Source organism: Talpa occidentalis, unplaced genomic scaffold, assembly GCF_014898055.3.
Source record: "Talpa occidentalis isolate TD23 unplaced genomic scaffold, MPIMG_talOcc4v2.1 talOcc4.7, whole genome shotgun sequence".
NCBI classification, from domain to species: Eukaryota; Metazoa; Chordata; class Mammalia; order Eulipotyphla; family Talpidae; genus Talpa; species Talpa occidentalis.
Window position 1 is genome coordinate 100947134 of NW_023605083.1, and position 16866 is coordinate 100963999.

The following is a 16866-nucleotide window of genomic DNA, read 5'->3' on the forward strand; positions in this document are numbered from 1 at the left end:
TTTCATACACTGAGGTCTCAAATCTTACTACAACTTTCTTCTGTTTTTTTTTTTTTTTGTGGGACCCTCACCAGCAGCCGGGGATCGAACTGGCGCTGCAGAGCCTGCGGGCAGCTTTGCAACCCAGCGCTCAACCACCGCGCCACCAGGGGAGGCCCTACACCTTTCTTCTGTTTGCAAACTCTATGTTGCTTGCATATGTCTCTTTCTTATCACACCTCACTATAAACTGAGAACACCAACTCAATACCTAGCTCTTTCCAACCACTTTCTCCTCATTTATAGTTCAAAATGTTATTAGTAGGTGCCTTTTCTTCAGGTAGTGATTTAGGGACCCATGTTCTTTATGGCCATAGAAAGATTTGCACCCCTAAAGCATTGCCATTGGCTGAATTCTGCAGTGGAATGGAGAAGAGAGAAACTGGAGGGAGCCCACATCATTTACACACACATTTCACCAGTGTGAACTCACACCCAGGGTCACAACCACTACAAAGGATGCTGGGAAGTGCAGCTATGTGTCCACAAGTAGAAATGGACTGAGTTGCTGGCAACTTCTACCACGTCTCAAGGTTTTCTATTGTCTGACCCCAACCATCTCCAGGTACATTTCTTGACTCTTGCTCTCCCAGTCAAATGCAACTTCAAAAGAAGCCTTTAGCTATCTCACTGGTAGGAATTTACTTGTATTGTTTAGTCTATCTGGAGCCCTTTTTACCATCACTGTTCCTTCCATCTATCCATCCATCCATCCAACCACTATTCATTCATCCACCCATATGTCCATCCATCCATCCATCCATCCATCCATCCTTCCATCCTTCCATCTGACAAACATTCTGAACATTATCGATATTCCAGGTACTGACTGATATGCTAGGGATATTGTAACAAACAAGCCAGAAAATAAACTCTTCATGGAGCTTGTACTTTAGCAGAGAGATGCAGACAACAAATAACAAGCAAGATAAACATGTAATATAACAAGGAAGCAAAGATTGGAAACCATAAAGCAAAGTAAGGGACTCAGGAATGGGAAAAGCAATTTACAGTAGGGTGGGATCTGGGATAGAAGGCCTCTCTAAGAAATTGGGCACAGACCTAAAGGTGGTGAGGGAGGGAGCCCCAAGGCTGTCTGGAGTTGGGAAGGAAGGAGAGTATTTTGGTTAAGGGAACAGCATGTGCAAAGGCCCTGACGTGCAAGTGGCTCCATAGGTATGAAGTGTATGGAAAGTGTATGGGGCTGGAGTATAATATGAGTTCAGAGACCATGAAGACTGGTTGTTCAGGACCTGAGGCTGCTCCTCTCACAAAACCCACCCATCTTTGGGCTCCAGCCTAGATTCCCTGCTTTAAGAGAGGCTTCAGGGGCTTTGTGCCAGGTTTGGCACGTTGCTTGGGTGTGACAGTGGCCTGAGCACAGAGCTTTCTTACTGTGTGTGTGCTCTCCCCCACCCCTGGACTGTGGATCACATCAAGATATGGCCTCACCTGCCTTATCACTCTTGTGTCCTCACTGAACACATACACAATGAGTGCTCCACATGAGAATGGCACTGCCTTTCTTTCTTTTTTTTTAAAAGATTTATTTATTTATGCATACAAGAGCTGGGGCACAGGCCAGAGATGTGGGGGGTGAGAGGATTCACCAGAGACAGAGTGGGGAGCACAACAGGCAGATCGACTGAAATACACTGCTGAGGGGAGCAGCGAGCGAGACAGGAGAGGTCTGCTGTGCCCTGTGGGTAGCTCCCTGGCTGGCGGGGGATCAAACTCCTGCTGCAGAGGCTGCGGATTGCTTCATAGTGCAGTGCTTAACCCCTTGTGCCACCAAGGAGACCCAGCACTGACTTTCTAAACCACTTTTCACAGGTGTGAAAGGAGGAGGATTCTTCTCTCATAAGCTTGTTGGGAAATTTAAACAGATGACCTGGTTTTCTGACCTAGTCTGTTGATCTTTCTGTCTGAGAGAGTAGATAAAACACCAATAAATTCCTTCTCCTGACTCCTTTTTCAGAAAGACTGGAGGTGTGTGTGGGGTGTTTTGTCCTGTCCCAGCACCTTTCCTCATCTAACGCGGGACTTTGTCACTGTATCTCCTCCTAACTTGGAACAACTGTCAGAAATAAGACTCTTGAGGGTCATTCTCTGACCTCTGACAAAACTCTGCCCGCTCCCTGACCCAGAAGATTGTTGAATCTTGCCCAGTCACACCTGCCACTGGACTCCCATTCATGGCTGCAAGTGTCCCATTGACCCTTCTACAAGCTTCTCCCAAGGCAAGGAATCAGCCCATGACACACCAGCATCGGCGATAACAAAGTACCCCCAATATGAGTTGCCATTTCTAACTGCCTTGGAGTGGGGACCTGCCATTCTGATGTCTCAGCCTTTGGCAAAAATGGATTTGGTATAGAGGGACTGGTATCACGTCAAATGGCCCTAACTAGAAGGCAAGAATGTTCCTTATTAGTTTATCCCAACTATTTGTCTGCTGGCATTCAGGTCCCACCCCTAATCCCTGGCCCCTACCTTGAGGCCACAAGGGAGCTAGATGCCTGCAAGCACACAGCCCATTTTCCAGGGCCTTACTAGTGAGTTGTCCATTAATTTCTGCCAATGCCGATATTGATAGGAGACCAGGAGGCAGTAAAGGAGTTTGTGAATTTGGGGGTGTTTTTAGTGGTGGCAGCAGCACCAGCCAGTGGGCATGCGCACCTGGGTTTGGTTCAGGCAGCAAGGTCCTAATAGCACCCCAGGGCTTAGGCGACTTTCTGCTGCTCCTCCAGCTTAGTTTAATAGCAGCTTTCTACGTTACTAACATTTGGGTCATCCAATCTTTTGTTCTTTCTGTCCTTCCAGCAGTTTTGTGATCAGTCCCTTGTATTACATCCCCTCTACTTGAAGATGCTGGACAATTTAAATTTTCCTGACTCTACACTGACTAGTCTTGGCAGAAGTAGCCTCCCAGGAATGGTCAAGCCTGGAAATCTGATTATTTGACATAGCTGGTCTGGGACACAGAAACGACCTCCTTGCTAGGGGGAACCTGAGGGCCTGGGAGTTCATGGCCCTCAGTGGCAAAACTACAACTTAAACTCTCACTTATTTTAAGTGCCAGAGGTGAGTTGCCTCTTGAAGGTAAAGCTTGGGGGACTGATCAACTTTTGCCCATGGTCACAGCGATGCAGAAATAGTTACACAGATGTGGGCTGGCTGCTCTAATAGCCCTGCAGTCAGCAGAAAGAAAACTATAGACAGAGCCCGGGGTGCAAGCACAAAACCAGAGAGCATCTTTGACAGCCAGAATCTCTTTAATATTCTGTAGCCAGGAGACCACTGGTACAACTGAAAATGTAACCCTAAATTTGACCTTGCAGGTTGCAGTTACAAAATGAATTCACAGTCTCACCGGACTTCTGATATGAAAGTTAGGGTGTTGATTTGGAAGGAGGAGGACCCTGAGAATAGCAAAGGGGACATCTGCGTGGAATCCTGAACTGAGGAAGGAACGACGTGAGCATAGGGTCAGGTGCTCTGTTAACATTTCCATCATGATCCAGCTGGTGTATCTGTGTCTGCCAGACACCTCGTAGTGACAGAAGCCACTTCAGGCTTCCGAATGAGCAGGGGAGTTGTGAAGCGTTATCTGTGATTTGGTCCCTGAGGCCACCTGTCCCCTCAAGAGGATAGAAGGCCTCATGGCACACAGCATGGCATCATCTCATAAAGGGCAAGGGTAGGGGCAGGAGTGGGGCCTGGGCCCCGGCCCTTGTCTTCTAGCCACATGGGCTGTAGTCCAGTGACTCCCTGACTGAACCTATGTCTTGATCAGTAAAACAATCCTAAGAACTGGGGTCTCGTGGGACTGCTGTGATGACAGGCTGGACTAGACCATCAATGGCCTGGTGACAGCAATGACCTCCTCCTCTTTGTTCAGGGTATTGTAATCACTGGAGAGGGTTCCAGCAGAAAGAAATCCCCGGGAGTTCCCAGTCCCTGTGCAGCTGAGGAGCAAGCCACCCTCACTCCTGTCTGCCAGGTACCACCTGGGCCTGCGTGGACAGCAGGAGAGATTGGCCCACCTTCCTCCCTCCTCCTGGACCCTAAATCCCAAGAAGTGGCTTTTCACAGGGGAGAGCTTGTCTGAGGGCAGCTGCCTCCGCAACATGACATGCTATCACAGCCGCTTCCTGGTAGCCTATCCAGCCGCGTCAAAGGTGAGGGAAGCTGTGTAAGGAGCGTGGCTGCAGCCTACTGGAGCCATGGTGTGGGGAGATGTGGATGGACACAAACAGAAAAATCCCTAGATCCTGAGGCTACAGCGGTCTTACTCTGAGACCTCGGCCCAGCCCGGGTCCCTCTCAGAGTCTCACTTTCTCTACCTGAAACTGGATTGTGCTAATGGTAAATAACAGGCTGCATACCAGGGACAAAGGAGGGTGCCTGCCACACTTGCCTCCTCCCTTGTTCCTCACACCTGTGGACTCTGAACCTCACTGTGCCTCAGTTTCCTTATCAGTTAAAAAAATGGCACCAACAATCAGATTGCTATGGGGTGGGACGGTGCAGGGACAGCACCAGCCTACTGGCCCCTTCCCCTGGCAGTCCAGCTAGTGCTTGAGGTCACACCTTTTATTGAAATGTACGTCATGCGGTATTTTGGAGTTTGAAAAGTAACAAAGGGAGCAGGTCTAGAGACCAGTTCTGGCCCAGACCCCATCTGTAACAGGTCCTGAGTAGGAAAGGCACGAGTGACCACCTATTGTGACTGAGCAAGGAGAGAAACTCACAGGGTGGGTGTGGCAAGAGGGCATGGGCCTTTAGGGTGATCCTCGGGGAGGGGAGGCCTGGTGGGGATTCCAGGACTAAGGAGGGCTGTGAGGCTGCGACACCAGACTGGTTAGCACCAGGCGGAAGGTCAGTCATGTTGGCTGGCCCAAGGTGATTTGGGAGCTCCAGGGTGGGCATCTATAGCCAACCCAGGGCCCTGGTCTGGGAGAGGAGGCTACTATTGCCATGAGGCTCTGCTTGTGCCTGAGGGCCAGGCCAGACACAGCAGCCCAGTCCCCTGTAGTGGGTGCAGTGGCATTTTAAGGCCACCTGAGGTGAGGCGGTCCAGGTCGTACCTGCAGGAACTGGGACTAGTTGTTCCTGGACCTAGGGTGACACGGGGCCCCCAAGATCCCGCACATCTTTTGGTTCAAGTACTGTTTTATGTGTATGCTGGGCTGAGTGTGGGGTCACCAGTTGGTAGAATACAGCTCATGGGATCTTAGGTTTAGGCTGGGACAGTGGGGATGGCCCGTTCCCTTCAGGTGCAACCTGGCTCTCTGCTCCTCAATGCCCTGTTTGCCCTGGAAGGCCTCTCCTAGGGTCCTGTGTGTTGCCACTGCAGGATAGTGCCCTCCTTCAGCCTGGTTATTTGCCCTGTAGGCCTCAGGGGAATAGCACCAGCTCACTGAGCTACTGAGTTTTCAAGACAGAGTCTATGCTGGGCCGTGGAGAAGCCTGTATGTGGGAGGCAGGGTGGTCCTAGAGGGAGGAAGATGGGGGGTTCTAGCCCAGATGCCCTGGACAGTAGAGGGGAAGACTGGCCCAGACCCTGAGCTGGCCCTTCTGTCCACTCTCAGGCCTACAACCCACTCTTAAAACTGTGCCAGGAATGGTACACCTCCAGCCTCAGAGGGGACCCAGCAATTGAACCCACTTCCTGCAAGCAATTTCTCCCTGGCCCATAATTCCCAGCACAATGGAGGCCTAGGGGGCCTCTTTAGCCCTCCACAATCAGAACTGAGCAAGGTAGGAGGGGAAGGGTGCCTTTGGATGTCTCAGGAACTCCCGGAGGCAAGAGTGGGGCTGGGACAAGGGAGTGAGGGATGCTAATGACAGTGACACGGGGGCTCAAGGACCCCTAGTGGGCAGACTGCCAGGCCTCCTGCATGTGTGCATCTTGTTCCTGCTACAGAGTGGGACAGCATCTGTGAAATGTATGGGGTGGGCCCCTGAGCAGCAGTTGGCTGGGGGGTGGAGGGCCTCAATATGGAGACAGGAACAAAGAGGTGAGTAGAAAAGGCATCCACAGGCCAATGCCTGCCAGGGCACAGCAGTTAATGGAGGAGTCACCATGGCAACCAGCGCCCCTAGCACCCATACGTCCCTGAGCCCAGTCAGAGGCCTGGAGGGGACACGTCACCCAGGAATTTGATGTTAACTAACAATTCAGCCCCATGGAAGAGGAGAATGAACTTGACCCTATGGAGGGGAGAGGGTAGGGGTACAGGTCAGGACCCTGAGCTCTAACCAGCCCCCAAAAGGAAGCCCTAAGGGCCTCCAGAAAGGTCAGCCCCAGAGAACAAAGGGTGGTCAGTACCCCTCCCAGGTCATTACCAGGAAGGCTGTGGTGGGAGTGTCCCTGGGAAGGCAGGCAGGCAACTGGTGCGCCTAGCACAAGCTCACCACCAAAGAGAAAAATGCTCTGTGGCAGCAAAGGAAATCCCCTGGCAGAAATATTTCCCCCTCTCAGGTGGTGAGTTTTTAAGGATCATTTGCATCCCTCCCATCCCAGCTCCAAAGGGTGCTGAGAAAACCCACCCATAGGGCAGCCAGGAGGTCACTATGAAGTGGGGGATCTGGAGCTGGCTTGTGACAGATGGGGGTGAGTGGGGGCCAAAGGTGGCAAATGGGAGGAAGCACAGCCATGAAGGATGGGGACCTTGTTTTCCTGTAGAGCTGAAAGACAAGGGGGCAAGGAGCTAAGGGAACAGATACAAGGAGAGAACACCCAGCGCTCCCCCATCAGCCTCTTGACAGTGCACAGCCCTGCACTTGGTGTCCTGTGCGTGCATGTGGTGTGTGCTTGTGTGTGCAGCTGAGCTCATGCAGTGTGCAGGGGTCCCACCCCAGTTTCGCAAGTCAGGAGGGCTGCCCTTCTCAAAGCCGGTCCCCCATGCCAGGGCCCTTGAGTCGGAGGAAGAGAAGGGGCAGTGCTGGTGGCAGCCACAACTGGGCGCTATGCCCCTGGGAAGTTGGCACACAAGGTTTCTTATTGCTCCTCTCGGCTCAGGAACACCTCCTCATCCACAGAAAAGACGCAGACCTAGGAGGTGGGGCCAGCAGGCCCCAAATTAGCCCTCCTGCCACTCACAGAGCAGGGAACAGTAGGTGGGACCCAGACCACATTCTGCTCCTGGCTGAAGGCCCTCTCAGGGCCATTCTCAGTAGAGCAGGAGCTGCTGTGACTGTAGCCGCCTGGCGTTGCCTTCACCACTGTAGCTGGACACCGGCCATACTTGGCCAGCTGCCTCCAGGGGCCACAGATGAGCGTTCTTACAAAAATAACTCTGAGTCCATACCCGGTGGGGACCAGGTTTCCTGAGAGCACGCAGAGGGCCGGGCCACGGCCGTGAGGAAAGGTCTGGACTAGGGCTACCGCCCTGCAGGCCAGGGCTACGGCTGAAGGCGCTCCAGGTACTGTGGCAGGGGGTTCTCCTTGACGTACTTCTGGATATACCAGCACGTGAGATGGGCCTTCAAGTCTTCTTCTACCACAAAGTCCAGCGCAGCCTGACAGCAGGGGCAGAGAGAAGAGGAGTTAGTGCCAGCACTCTGGGGTTCCCCCATGCCTCTGGGGCTGTTTCATCTGACAACAGGAGCTGGCTGCCTCATGTTCTACCCAGTCTGCAATGGAGGGAGGTGCTCTCACCGCTCCCATATTTCAGTTGGGGAAATGGAGGCAGAAAGCTTTGGTAAATTGCCTTAGGCCATAGAACACGGAAGAGAGCTAGTTAGGATTGGCTACAGAGTCCCTCCTTGCACAAAACCACATAAAGGTGGCTGAGAAGAGCAAGCCATGATGTTCTGGGAGAGCACTAGGAAAGGACTAAGTAGGGAGAAGCCTGCTCTTATCACGTGGCCTACCTCTCCCACACTCCCACCCTATCTTACCTTCCAATCACATTCACAGTGCCCACAGGATGCCCACCTTTAACTTCTCTTTCTCAACCACCCATCTTTCATGCCACACCTCATTTGATGGCTTCTCCTGGAACCTTCTCCTGTAGGCTCACTCTGGGGCTGCCGCAATCCCCCCAGGGCTTTCTGCACTCTCACTGTCTCTAAGGAGCTCTGCAGCCAGAGAGCTGGGGGTCGTTTGGGGAACTTCCTGTTGGAGTTGCTGTTTGCAGTTGGAGTTTACTGTTTGCTGACACCTGGTGGAGGACACTTTCCGTGGGGTCAGCCAATCTGATGCATGACATGGTAGCCCCTCTGATGTTCCAGCATGCCTGAGCCTGGCTTTGTTACCTCATTGTCCACAACTGAACAGGAATTCAGCACAGAGGTTGCAGCAACCCCCCACCCCCATGTAGTAACTCTGGGGAAAAAAAAAAACCCTATGCACATTCCAGAACAAGATGACCTAAACCCTACTAGTTTAGATCCTTTATCTCATGCTGGCGCCTTGATTGTAAAACTTCTATCTTACTTTACCAATGGGATGTTAGGTCCCAGTTGGTCTTGTTAAACAAAACTGGTCAAAATCTGTTCCAGACCCCAACTATGAGCTCCTGCCCCCTCAAGCTAAGCAAGTATTTTTATCAGTAACCTTAAGATCAAGGCTGATTCTTGAATCTGCCTACACTTTTTCTGGAGTGTGTGCGTACCCAACGAGAGAGTCATTTCTCACTCACCTACTCTGACTCCCACACAAATTTTCTCCTAGGCATAAGTCAAGAATCTCCGGGGTCCCTCAACAACCCGAGGCCCCATCAAGCCCAAGGTTCATGACCTGAGAACTTCTTGTGATAAGTTCTAGTCTATTCTCCCATTTTGCAGATAAAGAAACTGAAAAGCCAAGAAGGTACTGGTTCGAAGGCCAGACAGTGAGCACCCTCATGCCCTGGGGAGGTAGGGGTTAGGGAAGCAGGGGCTCAGGAGACACCACTGTTGAGGAAGGAGCAGCCCACCTCCCAGTTTACCCAAGTCAGTAACTATCGGGATTTCCTCACCAGTAACACAGGCAGCCTCAGACCAGCCCTCAGGCTGGTCCCACTCAGGAGAAGAGGGCAGCTGCTATTTCAAGACAGGGTCTTCCCCACAGGCAGGCACAAACCCCTGCCCTGGTCCAGGGAAGCACCAAGGGAACCAGAGGGGAGGGCAGAGAAAGTACACAGGCCAGGGTGGGGGTGGGCAGGAATAACAGACAGAGGGCAGCCTCAGGGGAATTCTCTGCTCAGATCATTCTCTGCTGTAGGCTGTCACTCCCCTCATTAAACCCAAACCTGCTCTCCAAGCAGCCAGGGATTTAAAATGCTCTGGGGATGGGGGTTGGGGCACAGACCAATTATTTTATCCGTTCATTCAGTGAGGATTTACTGAGTATATCTATGTGTGAGGTGGGCACAAGGCCCTGGCTACCAGAAGTCCTGACACACAGCAGGTGCAGAGAGCCCTAGAGGTTTAGCTCTGCAGAACCCAGGGCCAGGATGCGGCACCAGCCTGAGAGGAGCCAAGGAGGAAGCCTTGCTGCTGGGCAACCACTTGGGCCTAGTAGCAAGGTGTTTTCCAGGCAGGCACCCATCTGCACTTTAGCCAAGAAAAGGCCAGGGTGGGCCCTCAGGGTCCACGTCTCCTGAGTGGGAGGGCACACCCCTCCCCACCCTACCTTGGCGAGATGCTTGGCGATGCCGCGCCCGCGGTAGGCGTCGGGGACCTCGGTGTGCTGCAGGTCCACAATCCGCTTGCCCACGTACTCGTACAACAGGACAGCCCGGTCGTGACAGCCTGTGTGGGGAGGGAGGTGGACAGGTGAGGCCATGGAGACTCTAGCAGCCTGACCCAGGCAGAGGGCCGGCCACATGAGGGCAGGCATTTGGAGCTGGGCTGCTGGAAGTGGAAACTGAATAAAAGCTCTGTGCCTGTTTCCTCATCCAAAAAGTGGGACTATGATCAACCATACCTTATAAGGGTGCTTGGAGGATTAAATAAAGTGATTTCTGTAAGAGGCTTGGAGCAGCACTAGAACACACAGTTACTATCAGTCCATCCCCACCTGAGTACGTTTCTGGGAGTGCTGGGTGCAGAGCAGGGCTCAGCAAGTCCCCAACTATACCAAAGCCTGAAGAGGCATGAAGGGCAGCCCAGCTGCTGGACCCAGCAGAGCCACCACACAGTAGTTCCCAGGGTGTGGCCCAGTGTCCATCGTTGACACTTGGCACAGGAAGCAGGGCCAAACTGGTCATTGTTGTCATGTCCTCAGACCTGCCACCCAGTTCACTCCAAACTCCCCATCGGAAAAAACATTTACCTGAAGTTCCTGCAACCAGTTTAGTTCTCCCTCCCTCCGTCTGTTCATCTGTCTGTCCATCTAAACAGTCATTTCATTCATCCATCTGTCCAACCGCATGTCCATCCGTTCCATTCAACAAAGGTTTACTGAGACCTAGCCACTGTTTCTGTGCTGGGAACAGAGCAACGAGCAAGCCAAAAAGACCTGCCCTTGTGGAACTGACTAGAGAGGAGGCAGAATAAACAAAAGATACAGAGGCACGTATACATGCACAGCAGCGGGTGGGAGAGGAGCGGGGCGTGCTGGGCAGAGATGGAGACAGGAAGGAGGAGAGGGAGCTCGCCAAGTGATATCTGGAGGAACTGCCTCAAGCAGAGGAATAGCCAGTGCAAAGGTTCAGAGGCAGGAGTGGGCAAGGAGGAGGGTGAGAGAAATGATGGTAGCGAGGTGACAGGGCAGGTCCTGCAGAGCCTTTAAGTTGCAAGCTGGGGGACACAGGTGGGTCGTTGCCAGAACAGGGACAGATGTGATTCATAATTTCATGGGACCCCCTCCTATGAGCACAGACTGGGTCAGCAGCAGGAAACCAGCAGGGCTGCTGCGGGAGTGAGAACGGGGGCTCAGTGCAGGGTGGACGCAGTGGGGGTATGAGAAGGCATCAGACTCAAAGGTGTTCTGAAGGTGTAACAGGATTTGCTGATGGTTCAGTCATAGTGAGAGGAGCCACTTGGGGTTGAGGACTACCCCAAAGCTTATCATTTCAGGGAGTTGTACGTGAAATAAATAAGGAAATATATAAGCTGGGTTGGGGGGAGAGATAGGGTCATTTGGCCAGGGGTAGTAAGGGGAGAGACTCCTCCAAGAAGGAAAACTGAGGGGTGATCAAGGAGTAGGAGGCAGCTGAGGTAAAAGTAGGGGAAGAGCTGACAGAGGGCAAAGACTGAAAGAAGACATGTCAATGCTAAGTGTTTTTTCCTAATTATTAAAAGCAATTTTTATGTCACATGTTTTAGCTTTAAAGCTAAAAGAAAATTACGTATCATGTGTTTTAACTTTAAAGCACCATTAATAATTTACTTCTGTATGTTGCTGGGCTCCTGGCCTGCGGTGCAGGTCACAAGGGGAAGACTGACAGGCCAGGGTCTCATGGCAAACCTCACACTGTGACAGAGTCCAATCTCATGAGGTTTTCTGATTCTCCCTGAAGCTCCAGGATGGGGGCTACAACTCATCTCCCCATTTCCACACAAGGAAACTAAGATCCAGAGGTCCAAGTCACACAGGGAGTCTGGGGTAGACCCAGAATTCAGGTCTTGCTTCCTACGTCACCTGAGCATGCCCTGTCTCCTGCCTGAGCCTTTGCCTGGGCACTTACTTACCTTTTCCCTCTGCTGGGCATGCCCATTTCTTTTCAGGCCCAGCTGAGGGTGCCCCCCAGCACTATCTCTAAGCCCTCTAGCACCTCCTCCTCCTGATCCTAGTCTCTGCCCACTGTACTCACTGCCTTCGTCACACCCAGCTATGGCCTCCACTGCTGCCTGCCCCAACTGCAGCACATGAGACTCTGCTCCCCAGCTTCTGCACCTGCTGGGTTAATTCAGCTCACCCGCAGCAGGAGAGCAGAGACTATTTTGGGACTGACCTGGATACCAGTTACTGAAGGCGCTGCCTGCCTGCCCTGGCCATTTAATTCCCCCCACTCACTGAGGGCCCAACAATGCAGCAGAGTTTTGGGTGCTGGGTCTGCAGTAGTGAACAAAATGGATAAAATGCTCCCTCAAGGAGGGAGAGAGATGATAGGAACATCATAGTGCAATCACACAAACCTAGTATAGATCACCACCTAGACTATAGGTAGGGACCACCGCTGTAGATGCAGTCTGTCACTGATGGATGCATGACTGTAATATCATTATATACAATGTAGCATTGGAAGGCAATGACTTGGAGAACAATGTGGGTGGAGAGAAGAGTGTTCACAGGCTGCCATTTAAAGGAGAGTGCAGAGGGAGGACCTCTCTGGAGGAAAGAGCTGAAGGAGGTAAGGATCCAAAAAGAGATGTAGGGGATGAGTCTAGGTAGTCAGTATAGCATGTGCAAAGGCCCGGAGACAGAATTTTCAAGGAACTGCAAGGAGGCTGTTGGAGAGAGCAGTAGGACGCCAATCAGGGGCTCCTGAAGCCAGATAACACAGGGCGTTGAGGCCACTAAAAAGACTTGTGTTTGCTCTGTCACCATTCCTATAGAGCAGGGAGGTGGGGGAGCCCTGAGTCCCCCAGAGCTGGCTAGTGTTCCTATCGTCAACTGCTTCCTCATTCAATGTTCCTGGAGCGGCCATGTGGGCCAAGGATGAGGCAGACCCTAGAAAGGCCTGGGGGACTCTGCCCCTCATCAGCTCCTAGAGTACTCAGGCTCGGTCACTACTATATTCCTGTGTCCAATCAAGGCAGGCACCCAAGAAATAACTGTCCCAAAAAACAACTATTATATTTTCTTTGTCACACACATTCTAGGGGCTTAAGACTGACTTGTGGGCTACTGATGTACCTCGCACCGGACCTTTCCAGAGCCAGCCTGATACCTGCAGGAGGTGGTGAACAGAACAGCTGCCATTCATGCCGTGTGGGGTCACTGTGCCAGAGCTCTCCACACACCATACTCAACACAATCCTGTGACAGAGCCATATTAGCAGTGGGGAGATGGAGACTCCAAGAAACAAGTGCTCAGCTTGGCTGTGTGTAGACTGGGTGGGAGACAGGAGGAGTTTACTTGAGAGGATCTTCTAGGGGGGATGTGGTCTATGTGTGAGGGAAAGAGCACATTAGTGGACCCCTCCCCCCTCACTGGTCAGGCCACACCATAAGGGCCTGAGGAGGAATGAGACTCCGCAGGTGGACAATATTGGAATGTTGGCCTATGACCTAGCACCCATGGGGCCCACAGACGTCACCTAGTGCTAACTCCTCTCCCCTCCCTAAACCTGCCTGGAGAGCCCCAGAAATTGGCCACCCCCTGTAGCTCAAGCCATTGGGTCCTCACTATCTTATCTTTCCCTCACACGCTGACCTGATCCTTCAGCAGATTCAGGGGCCTAACCTTCCATATGTGCCTAGAATCTGGTCACTGCCCACATCTCTGCAGCCATGCATGGAAGGTGAGTCAAATTCCATCTGTCCTGTCAGGGTCCTGGCCTGGTCACACTGGCCTCACCATTCTTCACAGATACTCACTCAACTCCCTGGCTTTTTACCGGGGTACCTCTCTCACCCGAGTTGGCTCTTCCTTCATATTCAAGGTAAGTCCAAGTGTCTCTTCCCTAGGGACCTCCTTTGAGGGTCAGCAGAAGGCAAGGGCAGTGCTATGAGTCACCAAGAGCGTCTGGGACATTCTACCCATTCTCTGCTCAGGGTCCTCCCAGGTACCTACCTCACTCAGATTCAAGTGAAGTCCTAACAATGGCTCCCAGGATCCTGCAACACCTGCCCCCCAGTCACATGTTGGCCTCATGCTGTGATCCTCCTCCCTTCCTTCTCCTATTTCCTGCTGCTCCAGAGATATTCGTATCACAGGGCCTTGGCTCTCGCTGCTTCTTCCACATGGAAGGTAGCTGCTCTCTTGCCTCCTTTCAGTATTCACTTAAACACCACCTTCTCTGGGTGGCCCTCTGTGACGTCTGATTCTAAGCAGCACTTCTTTCCAGACACTGTCCCCTGCTCTGCTTTATTTCTCACCAGGCTCTTGTTTTCTAGGACACTTCACAATACTGCTCCAGAGCATCAGTTCCATGATCCCCAGTGCCTAGAATATGCTTGGCACATAGTAGTTGCTCACTAAGGACTTGTGGGGGGTGAATCCCAGTTCTTCTACCTCTAAGGTGAGCCAGTCACTCCTCTGTGCCTTAGTTTCCTTAATGGTAAAATGGGGAGTATGGTTTCACCCTACCCCCTCCCATCCTTATGCCATAAGGATAAAGAGCCTCACGTGTACTGGACCTGCCTAGAACACAAGGACTTAACAAAAGCAGCTGCTACAACCTCTCTCCTTACCTAGAACCAGAGTTTGCCAGCAGCTCATGAGCCCAGCTGCAATTCCAGCTCTGTCATAGGTTGGTCCTGGACACTCCCGCATGGGATCTATGGGGCCACTTGGCCTCTCAGCCCATGTTCAGTATTCATTTAAATGCCACCTTAATGGGCACAGTGAGCCAGTCTCTGGGGTTGGCCTTGCAGTTCAGGAAATGCCATGACAGGCTATGTCTGTCCTGAATTGAGGCAGGGCTGAGCTCAGACACAGAGGATTCCTCTTGCCCACCATAACATACCTAGACCAGCCTCCTGGGCTGCACAGCTCCCCCTTACTGTGGAGAGAAGTTAGAGGCCACCCGCTGCTCCTTGGACTTGGTTGGGGGATCCCCATTCACTTCAGTCATCTGGGCAGTATGTTCTGGAAGGGGGCATGATAGCAATATGACTGACCACTGTCAGCTCTAGAGGGTGTACTTTGGCTATACTCATTTGGGAGCAACAGAAGGGAAACCCCAGACATTCCCTTTTTTTTTCTCTCTCTGTCAGGTTAAAGGGCCTCCTGAGCACTAAAAGGAAGCAGCATCCTCTCTGGAACTTTAGAAGAGTGGATTTGAAAAGCCACAAGGCCACTGCCTCTGAGTATGGCCATGGTCTGAGTGTCATCGCCAACTGGACCTAGTCTGTGAGCACATTAGTGGCAGGACTTGCTTCCACACAGAGGAAACTTGGTGGAGGGTTAGCTGGTGCATGTTTGAGTTCTAGGTTTGACACTTGGTCATAATGAGTAAGTCACTCCTTCCTTGTGGTCCAAGCCTTAGTATACTCATCTGTCATATGGGGTGGCGATGCCCACATCACAGGGATGCTCTATCAAAGATGTGGTGGGGCCTGGCTCAATGCCCAGCACAGTCCAAATAAGAGTCTTAGAAATACCAATGCCCCAGGTCCTGGGCCCTCCAGGCTGTGGCCAAGTGCAGGTTGGACAAGCCCACCTTTGGGAGTCAGACCAGGCAGGATCCTATCCCAACTTGGCCCCAACTCACTGCCTGACGTAAGGTGGGCCTCTCCCTTTTCCCACCTTCCTTTCTCAGAGATGGGCACAGTGGCCTCCCAGGGCCCTTTCGCACGGGACACTTCCACAGGTACCCAGGTGGGAAGAAAAAACTTATTCATGCAGAACGGGTAAGATACAAGAGAGCATAGTCCTCGATTTTTAAAATTCTATTTTCTATTTCATTCTATTTCAATAACTATAGTCAACAGTTACTGAACCACTAAGAATGGTGGAAACTTTCTTAACAGAAACTGAAGCCTTGACTTTGCTTTTAGGTTTAAAAAAAGGCCAGTGCACGTTTATCAGGGCTCACTACAGGCAGTGTTCTAAGCCTTTATTTACTCTTGTTGAAGCATCTCGTCCTTACAAACAGCTAAGGGGTACGTGCGGGCGTCATTCCCATTGTAGAGGTGGGGAAACTCTGAGGCCACCAGAGATGAGGCAACTTGACCAAACTCTGCGAGCCACTGGGGTCCGATGGTGACACCAACCCCCTCCACTCTCCCAAAGGGACAGAACTCTCCCTGCCAGCCCTAGGTTAGGTCTGCCCAGAGGATTCTTCCAACCGCCACGGTGCAGAAATCTAAGATTCCCAAGGGCAACAAGAAGCCATTTAACCCCGGGAAAGTCAAGGCTGACCCACTCTCTAGGGTCCCGAACAGCAGCCCTCGGCGGGTGCCGCACACCAGATAAGGGCTGGGCCCGAGCAGGTGCGAGTCCCCTGGGGCCGAGACGGGGGCTGGCGGCAGCGGACCAGAGCAGCCCCTGCTCCGCCTCCCCGCGGGCCCCCAGCCCGCCGCCCGCCCGCCCGCCGGCCTGGGCGCGCCTCTTCCGGGCAGCCCGTCCGGGCCCAGCCCGCAAGTCGGACGCGCCCCCAGCTCGTCGGCGAGCGCAGCCCTCGCCCAGCACCCGCGCGCCGGGCGCACGGAAGCCGCGGGCGGCCACTCCGCGGCGCGCGCTCGCGACGCCCCCCGGGTGGCGGGCCAGGGGCGCGCGCCCAGCTAGGGGGCGGCCGCGGCGGGCCCCGCTTGCGCGCAGACAAAAGACGGGGGCGGGCCGGGCACCGCGTTACCGTTGAGCCGGACGGTGAACTGGCGGCGCCGCCGGTCGTGCTCCACGCGGATGGGGCAGCCCTGCTCCAGCGCGCCCAGGGGCACGGCGGCCGCCGAGTGCGCCATCTGCGCCGGGCAGCGGCCCCGGGGCCCCGAGGCCGGCGCCCGCGCGGCGGGGCCGGGCGCGCGGAGGGGGTGGGCCCGCGGCGGCGGCGGCGCAGGCGGCGGGGCGGGGGGCGGCCGGGAGCCCGCACCCCGGAGACCGCAGGCGGCGGCGCAGAAACTGACACTCAGCGGCTGCCGCGGCGGCGGCAGCAACAAAAAAAAGGAGGGGGGGGGGCCAGGAAATCAGCTGTGAGGTCACGTGCCCCGCGCAGCCACTGGGCGCGCGGCCTTTTTGTTTTGATACATTCCATTCGGCTCTTAAAGGGGCCGCGCGCCTCCCC

General features: G+C 53.4%; 1 protein-coding gene across 1 annotated transcript; it reads right to left on the reverse strand.

Annotated features, from left to right (window-relative positions):
- Positions 1-935: 935 nt before the first annotated feature.
- NATD1 (N-acetyltransferase domain containing 1) lies at positions 936-16546 on the reverse strand. The gene is made up of 3 exons (XM_037492705.2): positions 16441-16546; positions 9665-9783; positions 936-7566 (listed from the first exon to the last, which is right to left on the reverse strand). Exons 1-3 carry the CDS (start codon positions 16544-16546, stop codon positions 7450-7452), a joined length of 342 nt encoding a protein of 113 aa, XP_037348602.1. The 3' UTR covers positions 936-7449.
- Between the last annotated feature and the right edge of the window lie 320 nt (positions 16547-16866).